A 19,463-nucleotide genomic window follows, 5' to 3' on the forward strand; every position below is an offset into this window, starting at 1 on the left:
AAATAATATGATACTAACATTTTTTCGTCTAAATACAGAATACATTTACACATAATTGTGAACCCGTCAGTTACGATACAGATTTAAAGTAATATTATATATTTATCTGTGCAGATATCAACTAGAAATTACTATTTGTATCGTCTCTCCACGGGATCAAATTCGTAGGATTCCTACAGTTGAAGTTCCTCTGACGGAATCATTGTGAGCATCCTTAAAGTTGTCACTGACACCTGAGTCTGCTTTTGGCATAATGGCGTGATGTCTGATTGTTTTGTACAGTTGCTTAGATTCTCCGTCTTTTTCGTGCAAAACATATAATGTGAGGGATCATATATGCTCGTCTTTTCATTTTCACATTTCTGGCATCGATGTACCTTTTTATTCTAATCATTCTTTTCATCTCAGTTGTACGTGGAAAACAAATTAAACAGTTGTGCTCGTTACGATATTTCATTCCTCTCACCGCGCGTCAGATTCTCGCTTACACCTCTTTTTAATGAACTACTGACGGACGGGTGGAGTCGCTCGTTTTTGACATTAACGATAATACTAGAGAAAAGAAATAAAATGCGAAGATGAGAAAGAACATTTAATTTCATCTCAACTAATTGCAACGTGTCGTTCTATATATGTATTTTGATTCTTTGTTTCGCTTGTACGTAGCTTATATGAAACACGAATGTTGACACATAAAATAAGATTACAATTGGAATCACGTCTACATATACAATTCCTTTGAAGAATATCTGGGTGTATTTTCTTACATTTCAGTGCTAAGAAAGGGAAGACTTCAGATAAGAACTAAATATGTTCAACAAAAGAAAAAGAGGCTATAGGAATTGAGAACAGTATGTACTGTACAACGACGTCAACGACAATCTCGGAATACTGTAACAAAATAGATTTTACTGACCTACATACATAACTGAAGCTGGAGATGTAAAGTGGCATAATTTAGGTGCTGAAGGAGCCGAGACAGGCTTAGATGGTATGTTCGATAGGCTTAAGTGTAAAGAGTTCATGTTTTATCCCAAAGTTATAGTGCAAAAGCACTACTAATATACAGGGTGATTCACGAGGATTTACCGTCACTTAAAGAGTTTATTTCCGAACACATTCTGGACAAAAAATGTCATATAAACATGTTCCCTAATCTCAATATTTTCAGAGTTACATTAATTTGAAATTGTTTGTAAAATACCATTATTCTTCAGTTTTAAGGATAAAAAAATTACAGGAAAAGAATGAACTATTCAGGAATATTATTTCTTTAATTAACTAATATTCTGAAGCTTAAAATGTGTTGTTAATTGCTTTGTACAGATTTTGTTTTTCAATTTTTAATTAATGCATTTATCACACAATTGTTACAAATCACGCCACTGTTGTAAATTCTTTAAGACTGTACATTAGAATACATAATTAAACTGTGAAGAATCAAGTCCTAAAGTCGTATGATTTGTAACAATTTTTGTGATAAGTTCGTAAGAATAATGTAATTCTTAATTAAAAATTGAAAAATAAAATCTGTACAAAGCAATTAACAACACATTTTTAGCTTCAGAACACTAGCCAATTACAGAAATGATATTTCTGAATAGTTCATTCTTTATTTGTAATATTCTTTTATCCTTAAAACTAAAGAAAAAAAGATATTTTACTAACAACTTCAAATTAGTGTAACTCTGTAAATATTGAGATTAGGACACATGCCTAATTGACATTTTTTGTTCAGAATGTCTTCGTAAATAAGCTCCATAAGTGACGGTAAATTCTCGTGAATCACTCTGTATTATAGTAATTTATCTATACTAATAATAAATCTGTAGCCGACATTTTTCTGGTAATTTTCGATTTTCCAAAAATAATTGGTCCTAACATATATAATTAACCACCCTGAAACCGAAAATCGCTTTTTTGAAATTTTTGTTTGTATGTCTGTCTGTCTGTATCTTTGTTACCTTTTCACGCGATAATGGCTGAACGGATTTCGATGAAAATTGGAATATAAATTAAGTTCGTTGTGACTTAGATTTTAGGCTATATGGCATTCAAAATACATTATTTAAAAGGAGGGTTATAAGGGGGCCTGCATTAAATCGAAATATCTCACTTATTATTGATTTTTGTGAAAAATGGTACATAACAAATGTTTCTTTAAAAATAATTTGCGATAAGTTTTATTCCTTGAAAAATGTTGATAGGACTGATATTTAATGAGATAAATGAGTTTTAAAATTAAAATAACTGCCATCTAAGGCCGTGTAATGAATTAAAAAACAAATGACTTCGTCTATAAGGGGCCTTGGACAGCAACAATCGAAAGCTATGAAAGATAGCCTACAGAGAATGTTTCTATGTTTGTATGAAGTAATATCGGAAGCTAAATTAACCGATTTGTATAATTAATTATTATTTCACCATTGGAAAGTGTAGTTTCTCTACATGGACATAATGCTATAATGTTATTACAGTAACTTCTGATATAATATAATATAATATAATATAATATAATATAATATAATATAATATAATATAATATAATATAATGTGTAATATTATATAATATAATGTAAGTTATTTAAAGGGTTCAGAACCATAGTGGGCCAAGCGCCATTTACTGAATACGTAGAAAACAAGGGTTAAAATTAAGTTATTACCATAATTCAATGGAAACCTATAACAAGTAAAATAAGATATACACATTAAATCTAAATGATGTCAATCTTCATTAAGCTTTGGTTGCATGTAATAAAAATTAAGAAACATGTTAAAGGAATTGTCATTGCACCAAATGAGTGTCTCTGGACCAAAATGATCGCATTTTAATTATTCGGATGCAACTTAAATTAAGTAACATATTAAACGATTTATCCTTCTATCAAACACGAATGTTCCCTGGATCAAATGTCCTATTTTAATTATGTAATTACTTCATATTTATTTCTAACGGGTGCAGTGGAGCGCACGGGTACGGCTAGTACAATAATAAATTTTACAATGCTTATACTAAACGTCCAATGTAATGTTCTTGAGTTTATAGGCAATTTGTGTGTATTTTTGTAACACCATTGAATCCTCAGATAATCTCAAATTCGCGTTCAGTTTGTAATTACATTTCTGTCCTGTCCAGGAATATCTTGACTTTTCGAGGGCTGGATCCCAAACGTAGCCATACACTTAGGCTTACATTGTCCTATTGTGCGTCCTATATACACTATGATTGTTCAAGTCCGACAGGTAGTCTGGATGGTATTTGTGAATCTGATGTTGGCAGATGTACGATTCTGCCTCAGGCATGACAGCCAGGTTCCATCCTCAGCCGAGTAGTTGATAAGACCTGAGGCCCTGGCACCTAACCCTCCTGTATTAGCACCGGAAACCCGTACATCTCCAAGACATCCCAGCCTATTTTTTACTATTGCAGATGATAGATTGACTGAGGAGAAGTGGAATGGAAAAGGGAGAGAGGAGTATACCCGAGAAAAACTCTATGCAACGTCTGCTTCGTGCTTCACAAATCTAATCACAACCACACCGGGAATCGAAACCGGGCCACCAGGACGGAGGACTAGAGAATTAGCGCGACGTCTGAAATATCATTGGCATAGACAAGCAACTTGGGCGACTCCTTAGTCCGGGGAATTCAATTTCTGTTGACCAACTAGTTCAATACGATGTATCCGTTCATTTGGAGATTGATCACTGAAGCAAATAATTTCTTGATAGCTGACGTAAGCACCTTGTATAAAGCCTTAAAATTACTCAGTAATTCAAACAGTTCGCATTGTTTCTCATTGCTTTGTGTGAACTATAATTTTGCAATAGGACACGCCCAGAAAAAATTATCACACAGGATTTTAGTCTCATTTTGACCTTCACATCACATCTATAAAATTCTCATAATTGGTGAACAGATGACGACGTCGTACAACTCCGTTGACACCTGCCGAACTATGGGATAGCTTGAAACCTAATTTGGTAATTTCGTAATCTCTATAGCCATTCGAGCGTAGTTGGAGATAGTGTTTAGAAGATAAACCACGGCCACTTCCGTTTAGAGCAGTGGTGACCAACTCAGCTGCTCTTACGAAGCACTTTGTGAACTCACGAGCAAAAAAGAGCAACATCGATATTGCAAGCCTACTGCTCGTATGCAGCGAAGAGTACTCTTGCACAAAGAGCACGTGTTGGCCTCCACTGGTTTAGAATATTTCCAATCACTATTCACATTGCTCATATCTACTTAAACAGACTGAATAAACAATTTAAATTAGTTCTGTCATAGCTTTATTATGTATGCATTGTAGCCCATATAGCTTTTTTTGTTTTTAAATGCTGTGTAGTGCTTAGAAGATCGGCCACAATGGCTCTGTTTAATCTGAAAATATAACAGAAAGAAAGGCCAGAGACATAGTTATGAATAGAGACGGCTCTTTTAGAAGCAATATATCGATGGCTAAGACGTGATAACTCGTATCTGTAAAAGTTCAAGCGAATAAAAAATGTATTAACATTTTTTTTTCTCAAAGTAGATTTTTTATATATGTTTCTGCTTTGCAATATCTTCTACTCGAGGACAATATATTAGTTAACTGTCCTGTTTTGTGAACACAATAATAATTGTAATAATAATAATAATAATAATAATAATAATAATAATAATAATACTAATAATATGATAATGTAGTTAAACTAAATGACCATTTTTTTTTAGATATGAGGTATCACTTCTTAGCCATCGATATGCATCCTACAAGGACATCATTTTATTTTTACTAACATTCCTAATATTAACCTGGCTATACCTTTGGATTAACGGTTGAGAACAGGAAACACCGTTTGCTATCCCCTTCCACGACTGGAGTTCGATGATACTGGCGTAAAATACAAACAAATCACTTTACTAGGTATAGGAAAGAAGAAAAGTAGTTCATCCATTTACGTAAACTAGAAAATATTTGCGATTTTGAGTTTGATAATTTTCATCAGACTTTTGTTTAATCAAAGTACAGTACTGCATTAACAATAACTGTTTTCACTCACGAACTGAGGTATCCATTCGGACGTATTCATTATGCAGTGTATATTTTACTGTCTATAGCACATTAGCGTATAATTTAGGGAATTAAGTTAAATTGAAAAATAATTATAATATGGATATTTAAACACATTTTTGAAGATGGTGGCCGTTCATTCCGATACAGGCTTCACTTCTTTTGTGCATATTATCGCACTATAGACTATTGTACCTAATTCCAATTACCAGCTTCGTCCTTCGTACTAGTAACTCATGTTGAAATAATTCTGTACCTACTCTATAAAAGAGTACCTTACGTACTGTAAATTCAATCCTCACTTCTGCCCGATCCAAAAAGATAAAATTACTCAGACATGCTATACTGTCTATCCAAGTAGTTACGTCGCAGGGTCGTAGAAAGGGAGGAAATCAAATGACAGTTAATTACTTTACGAGGCTCTTTTATTGAAGTTATTTTAAACAGTTGTATAATATTGCGTAGACGTCCAATTCCTAACAGAAATTAATGTTTTCAGAAAAAAGCTATGGCAACCCAGCCACTAGCCTTTACAGAGAGGCGAGCAGAAGCTGGTGGGGGAAACCGGGATGCGACGTAGGCAAACGGACGACAGTACCTGTACGAAAATATTCAATATTGAAAGCTCTTTCGTCACTGAAAAACGCGAACATATATCTGGAACGTACTATACTCACTAACTCGGTACTGTATTTTACTAACAACTTCAAATTAGTGTAACTCTGAAAATATTGAGATTAGGACACATGCCTAATTGACATTTTTTGTTCAGAATGTCTTCGTAAATAAGCTCCATAAGTGACGGTAAATTCTCGCGAATCACTCTGTATTATAGTAATTTATCTATACTAATAATAAATCTGTAGCCGACATTTTTCTGGTAATTTTCGATTTTCCAAAATAATTGGTCCTAACATATATAATTAACCACCCTGAAACCGAAAATCGCTTTTTTGAAATTTTTGTTTGTATGTCTGTCTGTATCTTTGTTACCTTTTCACGCGATAATGGCTGAACGGATTTCGATGAAAATTGGAATATAAATTAAGTTCGTTGTAACTTAGATTTTAGGCTATATGGCATTCAAAATACATTATTTAAAAGGGGGGTTATAAGGGGGCCTGCATTAAATCGAAATATCTCGCTTATTATTGATTTTTGTGAAAAATGTTACATAACAAATGTTTCTTTAAAAATAATTAAAAATAATAATAATAAAATAATAATAATAATAATAATAAATAATAATAATATTTATTCCCTGAAAAATGTTGATAGGACTGATATTTAATGAGATAAATGAGTTTTAAAATTAAAATAACTGCCATCTAAGGCCATGTAATGAATTAAAAAACAAATGACTTCGTCTATAAGGGGCCTTGGATAGCAACAATCGAAAGCTATGAAAGATAGCCTACAGAGAATGTTTCTATGTTTGTATGAAGTAATATCGGAAGCTAAATTAATCGATTTGTATAATTAATTATTATTTCACCATTGGAAAGTGTAGTTTCTCTAGATGGACATAATGCTATAATGTTATTACAGTAACTTCTGATATAATATAATATAATATAATATAATGTAATATAATATAATATAATATAATATAATATAATATAATATAATATAATATAATATAATATAATGTAATATAATATGTAATATTATATAATATAATGTAAGTTATTTAAGGGGTTCAGAACCATAATGGACCAAGCGCCATTTACTGAATACGTAGAAAACAAGGGTTAAAATTAAGTTATTACCATAATTCAATGGAAACCTATAACAAGTAAAATAAGATATACACATTAAATCTAAATGATGTCAATCTTCATTAAGCTTTGGTTGCATGTAATAAAAATTAAGAAACATGTTAAAGGAATTATCATTGCACCAAATGAGTGTCTCTGGACCAAAATGATCGCATTTTAATTATTTGGATGCAACTTAAATTAAGTAACATATTAAACGATTGCAGACTGCAGACGCGGCCTTGGTTCTATGTGGAGGACGATTGGAAGTTTACTAGTAGGAGGGGTGAGAGTGAAGTACATTCAAAAACTCAGGTACAATAAAAATTGAAGTAAAAATAAAATGATGTCCCTGTACTATGCGGCAGGCGCAAGAAAATCTCTGTTAAGGGGTAATTGTCTTTGATTGGTACTAGGGCAGGCTTCATCAGCACTTAGATTCTTGTAGGACTGCTGTTGAGTTCTGATGCAACCCGACTGTTATGCTTTATGCTCAAAAGTACTGTATTAGGAGCAGTGAGAATCAGGAATACCCAGAGAAAGGTCGCAATGAATCTAAGTATCATCTCAAATTCTGAGTTAGATTCTCCACTATGAAGTACGTAATTACTGTATGAAGAAATATTTTAAAGAAACATTTAGATTTATTTCTTTTAATTATTGCACAAAATGATTCTTGAAACAAACATATCCTTTGTAACGGAAAGACGAAATGAACTTGTTCTGACGTCGAGATGTTCACCTGTATGTGGTGGATAAACCGTTTAGCGCAGCTGTTGGAGAATAGATTACCACTGTGTAATGTAACTATGCTAAATCAATTTGCATGTCGTGCGCAATAGATTCCGTCCTGGCATATAATTGATATGCATCACTTCGCATCCTCAGGCGCCTATAGGCCTACATATAATGCTACAATAATAATAATAATAATAATAATAATAATAATAATAATAATGATAATAATAGAATTGGAGAGCATTCCCCAATTCTAAGATTTTTTCGAACCAAATATGCATAGATCATTCGTAAATTAGTGGGAATACTGCTAGTACAGATCTCTGATAATATCTCTGACGATCAGTGGTAGTTAAATTTCAAATGGCTTATCTTACACGTGGGCGTCAGCGTATTGAAAAACATTGAGCGTATTCCGAATCTCACCGGTGAGCAATCCGATGGCATCACGGTGTTCCGAATTCCACCGATGACGTCATTGATGCTCCACCGGTGTCATCAACTTGCGGAGGTGGTGGCAGTCTCCATCAGCCGCCATCAGTGGATCTGATTGGTTGTTGTATAGGGCGGGAATTAGCAGACGAATAACATCGTGCACTGTTGTGTCATGGCGGTGTGTTCTGCTGTATTGTTTGTAATGAGCACAACGTAAAAACAGTATGTTAATGGCTTGTGGGCGAACATGTCAACGGACCCGTTATTACTACCGGTTCAAGAAATAAATTGTTTATGCTATCTTTTCTTTGAACGAGATGGGAGTACGAAAATTTCGCAAAATTTTGCTAGCGTAGCACAGACAACAACTTGTACAGTCGCCATGACAGCAATCAATGTTAAAAATGTTGTTTCGTTTAACGACGCTCGCAACTGCAGAGGTTATATCAGCGTCGCCGGATGTGCCGGAATTTTGTCCCGCAGGAGTTCTTTTACATGCCAGTAAATCTACTGACATGAGCCTGTCACATTTAAGCACACTTAAATGCCATCGACCTGGCCCTGGATCGAACCCGCAACCTTGGGCATAGAAGGCCAGAACAGCCATCAATCCTTCCAGCAGTTTTGTTCCTTATTTCGCTGCAACGTGACGTCATTGATGCCACCGGACCGGTGAGATTCGGAATACGCTGATTGCAACTTTCCTCCCATCTCCTCAATTCCCCACCCCAACTGTGACGTTGCACAGAGGCAGAGATAAAATACGAGATCTGTACTCAACTTTCAGAACGTCCACATCTGTAGAGTAACGGCTTGCGCGTCTGACCGCGAAACCAGGTGGTCCGGGTTCGAACCCCGGCCGGGAGAAGTTACCAGGTTGATGCTTTTTGCTCGGTTTTCTCTCAACCCAATACGAGCAAATGCTGAGTAACTATCGGTGCTGGACCCCGGACTCATTTCACCGGCATTATCACCTTCACTTCATTCAGACGCTAAATAACCTAAGATGTTGATACAGCGTCGTAAAGTAACCACTAGAAAAACTCTCTAATCGGTGACTAATGTGAAATAGTGGTATGAGGTGGAGTGGTGCCTAATACATTTATTTATGAGTTACAAGGTAATACTCTTCTTTATGCTCTATATGCACTGATTGTAATAATAAGACTTATCTGTACGCCCTAAGATAAAAAAGAAATGTAAACAAAAGCAGGATACACCCAAAGTTGTACTTATTGTTGTTAATGATTATGAAGGTGTCTTAATTACTCATTCTGTTGCAATTGGAATGTGCGTGGATGCCGCATATTATTTGGATGATCTTTTACGATCAGTAATTATTCGCCGGAAATCTCTTGAATGCCTTTCATGTTTCCCCGTCTTTCCAAACTCTGTCTTGGCTAAGGCTAAGCGATCGACGAGCCCTGCATTCTCTTGTTCTCTTATTTCAAATTCTGCGCACCGCTACCCCAATCTATTTGGCTTCTCGTTTTCAAAATTTGTCCGCATATCATCAGCTAAGTACAAGATCTCATCATAACAATTTACTCATTATACCCTACCACAAGACATCTTTATTTTCTTCATCCTATACAGTTTCAGTTGCTAGAAATTGGAACTCGCTTCCGAGTGATGTAAGGGGTTGTTGGACAATAACTTCATTTAGATCAAAATTACATAAATTCTTACTTAACAGATTAATTGCTAATTAATAGTTGTTACTTATAATGAAACTAACATCTGTCTATTCTTATTATCTTTAATTTCTCTAAATAGATTTACAAAACCTCTAATGGCAATTACATTAATATTCTCATTATATAAATATATTTTAGATTTATATATATATTTTTTTCTCCCTGTAACATAGTCCTAGTAAGCTTATATTAAATTAATTTTCATCATTTTACTAGCTATCTCAAATATTACATTAATTATAACTGATTGAATTAAATTAGCTCATAAATTAAGTTACTACTTTACCTTACAAGTTTATCTAAATTTAAATAAATGTGTAGTCTACTAGTCGTTAAAACTGAAGAATATTGCTGGAGAACCTTTTAAGTGTAGTGTAAATATTTGTAATTTAAATATGTATTGTATTGATTAAGGCTGATTGAGCGGAAGAGAAGCCTTAAGGCCTTAACTCTGCCAGCGAAAATAAAACATTATTATTATTATTATTATTATTATTATTATTATTATTATTTCTCATTGTGCTTCACGATGGTGCTCGTTGTCACCCGTTAGAATTATTTGTGTGGAGATATTTGAAGTCATTGCTATACTTAACTGAAGCAACACTTCATGCAAGAATTGTGCGGGGTTGTCAAACACCATGCATTTTTTGAGCGTGTACCTCAATGAGACGACGAGCAAAAGCTTGCAGCATGACAGACGATACTGATCCTTGGTGCATCATTGTGAAACTAAACTAACGCTAGTAACGAATTAACATAAAATAATTGTCTGATATATAAATAATTATCAGTTTTCGGACCCATGTTTGTATAACATTTTTTGATCCTCTACATGTGTGGAATCCAATCCTGAAATTTTACTGTGTATTTTAAACACCATTATATGCAGGCCTAAATTATAAAAGTGTTAAACTCAAAATGTAATACATTTATTATATTAATTATTTGTTTTTCCTTTATTTCAGGCGAGATATCTCGTCGTCTCCTGTTGTAATATCCTCGTGTGACCTTCGTGTGTGAATTACTCGGTGACAAACACAGGATCCAGCACCATGGCGTTCGCAGGCCTCAAGAAACAGATCAACAAAGCGAACCAGGTAAGTAAATTTCAGATAATCTTCAAAGGACTCGTAATTTTTTACACATTTGACGACAACGCACAGCGAATGTTTTAGTTGTTCGTTCGAGATTTTCCCTAACAATTGTGGTACCCGATGTGGTTGTGACGATTATTGAAATTATAAAATCTATGACTTGTATGATAATGATATAATTTGTAGAGTAATATATTTTTGCAGAGTCAATGTACAGGAAGTCCTTACGTGGTTCTGAATCCACTACATAATTCAGGATTAACGAGTAATAATAAATTGATTTTTATCGTGAATTTAAAGCGAAATTACCGTTGGCTAAATGAATTAAAAAATAACTTAGTATAACATTCGATAAATAATGGCAACTGTAAATCAGTGCTCCTAGCGGAGACCATTGAAATTTTGTACTACGTAATAGAGTAGCGATTGTCTCATAAATTTGCAGTACTGAAAGTCTCGAAGTAGCCATATTTTGTAAATACAATGAATGTTTCTGATTTGTAGTAAACAGTAGTGGTGGTAGTAAACATCATTATTACAGAGACGGTAATAATAATAATAATAATAATAATAATAATAATAATAATAATAATAATACATTCATTTGGAAAGAATGAGTAATAGTAGACTCCCAAAAACAATTTATGATTATGTACCACATGGCCAAAGATCTGTGAGTCGCCCTGCTAAGAGATGGCGTGAAAATTTTATGAGAGACCGTAACAGGCCTTGTGGCCTAACACTTGTCAGGCAGAAGAAGAAGAAGAGATAATAATAATAATAATAAATTCATTTGGAAAGAATGAGTAATAGTAGACTCCCAAAAACAATTTATAATTATGTACCACATGGCCAAAGATCTGTGGGTCGTCCTGCTAAGAGATGGCGTGAAAATTTTATGAGAGACCGTAACAGGCCTTGTGGCCTAACACTTGTCAGGCAGAAGAAGAAGAAGAGATAATAATAATAATAATAATAATAATAATAATAAAAATAATATATATATATTTTTTTTTCACGTGGGAGTATATTAAGTCGGACCAAGTAGAAGTGTTTTCCGAAATTTACTGAGAACATTGTATTGAAACATGTAGTCGTAAGTGGCTAATATTCGCTTTTGATTTTGTTTATTGTGCCAAACTTTATCCTTCTATTTTTCCAACATTTCCACATACAATGTAAGGCCTTGAAGCTAATCTCTGAAACATGCCTTGCTCACTTTACGAAAATATAAAGTAATTATGTAAGTTTATTTTGAATACCGACCCTATTAATTATTGCAGTTCGTAGCTCCACAAACTAGGTTTACACATTAAGACTGTAATTTTTTTCTTTGCATTTAGCATGAGCTAATTTTTCGAAGAAGAAAAAGAAAAAAGAGCTATCGCGTGAGCCGCTTATGCTGTAGTAGAGACATAACCTCTGTTGGAATGAATTATTAGAGGATCGCTCATTTATAATTTAATATCGTGTAATTAAATAACAATGCTTTGTAGAGTATTTTTGTACTTTTTTTCGGTAATTTAGTGGTGTAGTAAAATTTGTAGCCAAGAAGTTTTTAAACATTGTTATAAATGTCGCATTTTTTAAAGTCATAGCAGTATTACAACAACATTTTCAAACTACTGTTTGAAAAATAGACAATTTCAGCTTTTATTATACACAGAACACTACGTTATAGTTAGCAACGTAGACTGCTTTGACCTCTGGAACAAAAAAAAAAAAAAGACTGTGAAACGATCTGACTTACTGCTGCGAAGAAAATTCGGTACAGTTTCGTTCACAGTTTAAAACAGATTGTGTTTCGTTTGAGTGCTGGTTGTGATTTTGTTTTTGTGTCTTATTGTGCTTACTAATGTTTAAAATAGTGTTCATTATTCCTGTTTCATTTTCTCTCGATTTCCACATGATACACCTGGGATAGAATACCTACATTAGTCGTACTTCATCAGTGAAACGAAGTTACATTATTTAAGTTTAAAGTAAAAAGTGTATTCACTCTAAAGCGTTGCCAGTTTTGAGAGTGATGAACTTTTTGTTTGGTTCACAAGTGCTTATGACGGAAATCGTAATGTTCCCGAAAATCGTATAACTTATTACTTAGTCGTGAAATCTGGTCCACCTTCATTAAATCATCGTTTCTGTAGCATTCCATTTCTTTGTTTGAGCTATATGTTGTAATTTTGTTGTACATGAGAGAACGATTTATTTCTCGTCATTACATTCATCCGGTGTCATTTCAACCGTTTACTAGATTAATCCGAAAGTTTTTAGACGTGAACGCAGTGAAGTTGAAGACAAAAAGGTTCTTGTAATATTGTATGGATTTCATCAAAATTATTTAAGTGCCGTTTACGCAGAAATTCAAGCTCTCGCAAGTGACCGAGAACAGTTAATTGCAACAAACAAAAGTATTGTAGCAGTTCCAGTGTTCTTGATAAATGTTATTCTGTCAATAGAATTCACCTAGGCCCATCATTGACGTCAGGAGCATGCCTCTGACGAGACTGTGCGTCAGACCGGTAGATTTCTCACCACAAATTTCTTAGGAAGCTGCTTTTGCGTTAGTCTTTTTGCATGGTAGCACAAAGAAACACTGATTTTAATAATACTTCAATATCTCTTTTACAACAGAAGAAACTCGTATTGTCATGGCAATAAAGAGCGTATTCGAATTGATAAAAAAAAGACCCCTATACATTTTAGGAGACTTTCAAACGTTAAAAAGACTATGTTTGTATCTATACTTCGTTCCATAATGTCTGACAGGCTATGTAAATATTCCCGGCAGAGGAGGAGAGAAGGATAATTGTTATTGAACCAATGGTAGAGCTCTCATTCCACGCTTGTCTTGAAGTTGGGCGAGGGTAGAACGCTTCAGACCGCCCAATTTGAAGATGAGCGTGGAATGAGAGCTCTGCCATCGATTCAGTAGCAATTATCCTTCTCTATTTCTGCCGGCAATGTTTACTTCTCTGCCAGACATTATGGAACGAAGTATAATGAGTTTGTAAACTTAATGCAGTAGTACAATATGTAGGCCTATAGCTTTTATTCAGACGTACGGTTTCTTTTTTCTACAAATTTTTGTGAAGCAGAATAGTTTCGCACTAAATGAAAAGTAAATGAATTGGAATAAGCAATTTACATTACACTATATACGCACAATTCACTATAATATCATTATGCAATATATGAAGAAGTTTCATCCTGGATCTAGAATGATATTATGGAAAGGTCTGTTGGCAATGTTAGAAGAGGTATAAGATGGGCATTAAATGATACCGTAGAAGATTTGGATTTCGCTGATGATATCTGTTTGCTCTCTCATAGTTTTGGTGATATGCAGAATAAAGTTAATACTTTATTAGAAGTAATAAAAGGGGCTCATATGAAAATAAACGTAAAGAAAACTAAAGAAATTAAGAGATTAAATAGTAAAAAGACAGATAAAGTTATAATAAATAATAATAATAACATTTATACTGTTCAAGAATTTAAATATTTGGGCAGCATAATTGACAAGGATGGTGGAGCCTTTGAGGATGTAAAGAACCGAATAAAAAATGCAAATAGTGCATTTGTCCAGCTGTACCCAATGTGGAAATCTTATAAGCTCTACAAAAATTAAAGTCTTTAACAGTAATGTGAAATCAGTCTTATTATATGGCTGAGAAACATGGAAAACAAGTAAAATTATACAAAATAAACTGCATACATTTGTTAATAGATGTTTACGAAGAATTTTAAAAATTAGATGGCCAGATATAATCACAAACTCAGAACTATGGAAGATAACAAATCAGAAAGAAATCACAATACAAATCAAAAGACGAAAGTGGAATTGGATAGGGCACATAATCAGGAAAGAAGATGGAGCAGTAGAAAGAATGGCTTTGGATTGGAACCCCCAGGGTAGTAGAACAAGAGGAAGGTCAAAAAATACATGGAAGAGAACAGTTTTACAGGAAATTGCTAGGGAGGGGAAAACATGGAGCGAAGTGAAGAAGTTTGCTACAAATAGGGTCCGATGGAGGCACTTTGTGAATGCCCTATGCTACTCATGAGGAGATACAGGAGTTTGATTGATATACGCACTATTCACAATAATATCATTATGCAATATATGAAGAAGTTTCATCCTGAATCTAGTTATTTTCGTTGAATTCAAGGTTTGTAGGTTCAAATCCAACGGGGTTTTGGTTACGTTTCTTCGGAAAGGGATGTAAAGTTGAGTGTTCAATGTTGATGCGTAGATTTACTCTTTCTCGCGCCCAGGTGTCCCACTTCGCTGAAAAATCTGTACTTACCCTATGAGACTGTAGCAGCCACTGGTACCCGAGACAGAATATAAAAAAAATCGTTTCATGGCATTTTTGCTAAGGTTACGAAAACTTCTATAAGGAATATAAAAGTTATGCCTTTTAACTTAGCTTGATCAACAGTGTTAGGTACCTGGTCCCATTGAAACTGATGAACTTAGACTCCTAAGTTCATCAGTTTCAATGGTGTAATCTAATGTCCTAATATAATGAATGAATGAATTGAATGGAATGAAAATATTATGATTTCAGCATATAAATGCGTAATAACATAAAAATACTGCTTTGATTGATTCAGTGAGTACAGGTTTGAGAATGCTGTTTGTAAATGCCATCACGAGGAAAATGTTTCTCCTTCGCAAGGTCGAGTACTTAGAATTATAAATGAAAGAGCAGCATGCTACCTCATCCGATTGATGTAAGGCTCATAAAATTTTCCATACTTCAGGTACAATCAGTCCCCAGTAAATTTTGACATTTGACTCAGAAACGAACGCAATAAATTCGAATGAGGATATTTCTTTGATTCTTACAAACACGACATTTCCATGCGTGTCGAATACCCACTTGTTTGGTAAGTCGAAGGCGGCGATTGGAGATCCTTCGGCACTGCAACAATATGATCAATATATTGAAAAAATTTTCACGCGTCACATTGATTTCTGGTTAGATGCGTTTAAAGTACATTTCCACTAGTAAACAACATGTGGAAACTTGGGGCTTGGTAGCGTAATATGTTTACCATGTAGTTGCATAATTCCAGGAATTTGTTGCGCGGTTATGTAATAATAAGAATGGATCTGACAATGAAAGTGACAGTGTTATTTGCAACTACTGTGTTTGTGTACTATGTAGTTAAGAGCACCACCGATGGTACTTTTCACTTTCGCTCATTCTGTTACAAACTGACATCTTCACTGCATGTTTTTTCTTCCTGTTTTTGGAGACTTTACTCAATGGAAGTAAGATAATAACAGAAGGGCCTTTCTTCTTATTGCTATATATTCACTTTCTACAGAGCACTTCTGTTGGTTGCAGTAGCGCAACGTTGAACATTATGTTTGTATAGCCTACTTTTTATCAAAGGTGGCTGACAGACGTCTCTCTGAACTTCGAACCTTTTGGTTGGGAGGCAGAGATAATATGAATTAAACTTCTATAGGTATATATTTACAGCTTCGGAAATACCACAGAAATTTGTCACCAGATTGAAAATTCAACTCTACTGAGACATTGGATCTCGCTCTAGGCGTCTGTCGCTCACTGTTGAGTGGTCGCGAGCATTACAAACTATCCGGTTCACTTTCTTCATCTGATATCACCGAAACTTGTACGCGAAACTGACGGTCAGTATATGCGGAAGGTAGGACTAACCCACGGTCACTCATACGGGCCCATTTTGCTATCGAACTTAGTTAAAATTGATGGTGATCTTGCCTGAAGTCTTCTCACTCAATCACTGTAATGTAGTAAATGTACAACATGAGTTTTCTAGCTTGAGCTTTCTTTCGACGGAAAATGTGCTAAGAGAAATGGGAAAATTAGTTCACAGTTACTTCTTTACTAATGAAAAAGTATAACAGCACGCAATATCAGGGCGGACATAATCCAGCTCCTCAGTCGCGATGTCAAACAGATGTCTGTCATGACTTCCCACCGCTGACAACGTTGACTCATGAGTCCACTATGGATGAGTATTCAGTTTTTCGTTTCTTTGAAAGATGAGTTATTGAGTCCACTCAACAGATATGAAGTGTTAATTTGGAATGTAAGTGTACGGACATGCCAAAGATACAGTGCTGCTTGCATTCGAAGTTTACATCGCGGTAGATACCCAGATGTCACCTCCTTGTAAGACAAAAATACAGGTTTAAATGAAGCAACATACGTCGAAGATGCTGGCGACAATAATAAAATTCACCCTTGCGGTTTACATGAAGGTCTAACGCGATTTCAAGAAAACTTTGTTTTCATCGCTAGATAGGAAGACATCGTTGCAGCTTGCTTCTGATTGGTTTATGGCGTGGCATCTCCTTTCACTCTACTGCGTCCATCACTGTACTGTCAGGACAGGCTCTGCGTGGTGTGTGATCTGTAGGGCTCGGAAGTCGATGACCTAAAATTCACAGAAAAATGATCTTAAATTTATGAAGACATGACACTAAAATTTATAAAACTGACCATGATTTTAATAGTAAAATACAAACAAAATAGTATACTTCCATCTGTGTGAAATACATTGTCACCAAACTCGACTTTCGCAAAAAAAACTTTGTCTGTCTTGTTTTACTTTCGGCATTTGTAAGTCTTCACTTGTGTGATACAATATGCTGACTGCTGGCACTGCGGCTGCAGTATTTGTTCTGCTGCATTGAATGGAGGGAAGCACTAATACACGTGATTCAGTAGTCAAGGCTGATGTAACAATAAGGAAAATTCCTGCATGATGCAATCGAATTACACAAGAAATCTGCAGTAGGTTCTCGAATATAGACTACGACCACAACGTAAAAAAAACTCCACTAAAAAGCAGAAAAGGACAAAAGTGCAACAAAAAGTAGAACATTTTCTAAAAACATGACAATAAAAGCTCATAAAAATGCAAAAAAGGCTATATTGGTTCGTATTGAAGTGAAACCAGTTTGTTTTGCATTCTGCGTTGTCTGTGATGTCTCAGAAAAAAAAAAGATGATATTTAATCAATTTCTGAGCTCTAGCGATCTGTAATAATCTCTTTGTTTCACTACTGAGATTTGTGTTAGTACAGTTTCATTTTGTTTCTGAAAACTATGAAAGACGCACTAATAAATTTAGTGTTTAATACTCCAACTATATGGAGCAACAAAATTAGGTGCAACAGGTACGTTTTGTAATTAGTTCACATCGTTACATTAATCTGTCTCTTTAAATGAGTAATGATATTGTCCCGGTCTTCCTTGATTAATTTATAGGGTGAACACTCGACTGGCGGTTTGAACTGTTTGAAAGTTGCCACCACGTTGTGCATAAGCACATGAAATCACTGTCTTCGCTATTGTTTGCGTACATACTGTAGTTAAATAATACATTGTAATCATGCGACAGATGGCCCTATACAAAAAAATTAAATTATCAGATACCACAGCCGTTGAGAGACAGAACAGAACACTGAAAGGAAAAATCTCTCCGATATGTTCATCCGTCATCGATTTATATCGCGACATCGATCTCTACCGCGACGTAAACCTCGGCCGCGAGCAGCAATGTATCTTCGGCATGCCCGTACCCAATATTAAATTGAGTGAAACATGCACATTCTCGACGGCCACGGGTCTTTTAAGGGACAGTAGTGTCATACAATTAAGATATGCACGCATTCTCATTATGAATGTTATGCCATTCTAAAATGCTCACGTTTTATGTTGTCGTGTTTATCTTATCTCTGCCTCTGTGTAACGTCACATTTGCGGTGGGGAGGAAAAGAGATGGCAGAAAGGTTGTAATGCTTTTTAATACTCTAACGCTCACGAATAATATAAGACACTTGAAATTTAACAGTCATTGACCACCAGAGATGAAATGTGAGATCTGTAGAACATTGGGTCAACGCTACGTGGGCATATAGGGACCAAGGAGTGTGTTTTTATTTTGCTGAACTTCAAGACAATACTAACTCATTTAAAGTTCGTGTGACTATAGACTGTTTATATTTTCGTTGATTTTACTTTGTTTATAGTTCGATTTTTTCTATAATTTTATTTTATTTTATTTCTCGTAATGTAGAAGAGATGGTCTAGTGGCCTTAACTACACCAGATTAAATAAATAAACAAAAATAGAAATATATGCATATATATAATTAAGTTAAAAAAAAAACAGTTAAACGCAAGGCTCATAATGCAATGTTTTCTTCTCGGTGCCTGATCTACAACTGTTTTAAATTGAGTTAATCCTGGTAGACGTTAATTATTTCATGTAAGTGACGCTATGTAAAGATTCATCTTTATGAAAGAGATTGTCAATAGTCCAGTTTCCGAGATTTCCGAAACGTCTAACAACCAGTTTAATTAAAAATAGGAGTAAAAATGAAAACCCGGGCAATGCCGGGTGTTCCCAGCTAGTTTTCAATAACTAGGGCTGTAATTTTATGGTATTAACGATATAGGTACGCGAGATGTGTTAAAAACTCAATTTTATGCGTGGGAAATGCAAATCCCTTAATCAGAGTCCAACATTAAGTGAAATATATCCCCGAATTGTCGCGAAATTTATATAAATCCACGAAATTTCTTCATAATCACGAAATTTTGAGCAAAAACAGATTTTATGAAGAATTCGCACGAAAAATGACTCTCTTCCAAATAAAATGTGAAAAAAAA

At 34.7% G+C, this 19,463-nt stretch overlaps 1 protein-coding gene across 11 annotated transcripts in view; it reads left to right on the forward strand.

Moving 5' to 3' along the window:
• EndoA (SH3 domain containing GRB2 like, endophilin-A) overlaps positions 1-19,463 on the forward strand; it is a 392,332-nt gene that overhangs the window by 141,145 nt on the left and 231,724 nt on the right. For all 11 annotated transcript variants that reach the window (XM_069840236.1, XM_069840239.1, XM_069840238.1 and 8 more), the window contains exon 2: positions 10,656-10,787. In XM_069840236.1, coding sequence (XP_069696337.1) covers positions 10,743-10,787 — 45 coding nt within the window. In that variant the 5' untranslated portion in view covers positions 10,656-10,742. The remainder of the gene's footprint in view (positions 1-10,655; positions 10,788-19,463) is intronic.

This window comes from Periplaneta americana, chromosome 11, assembly GCF_040183065.1.
Source record: "Periplaneta americana isolate PAMFEO1 chromosome 11, P.americana_PAMFEO1_priV1, whole genome shotgun sequence".
NCBI classification, from domain to species: Eukaryota; Metazoa; Arthropoda; class Insecta; order Blattodea; family Blattidae; genus Periplaneta; species Periplaneta americana.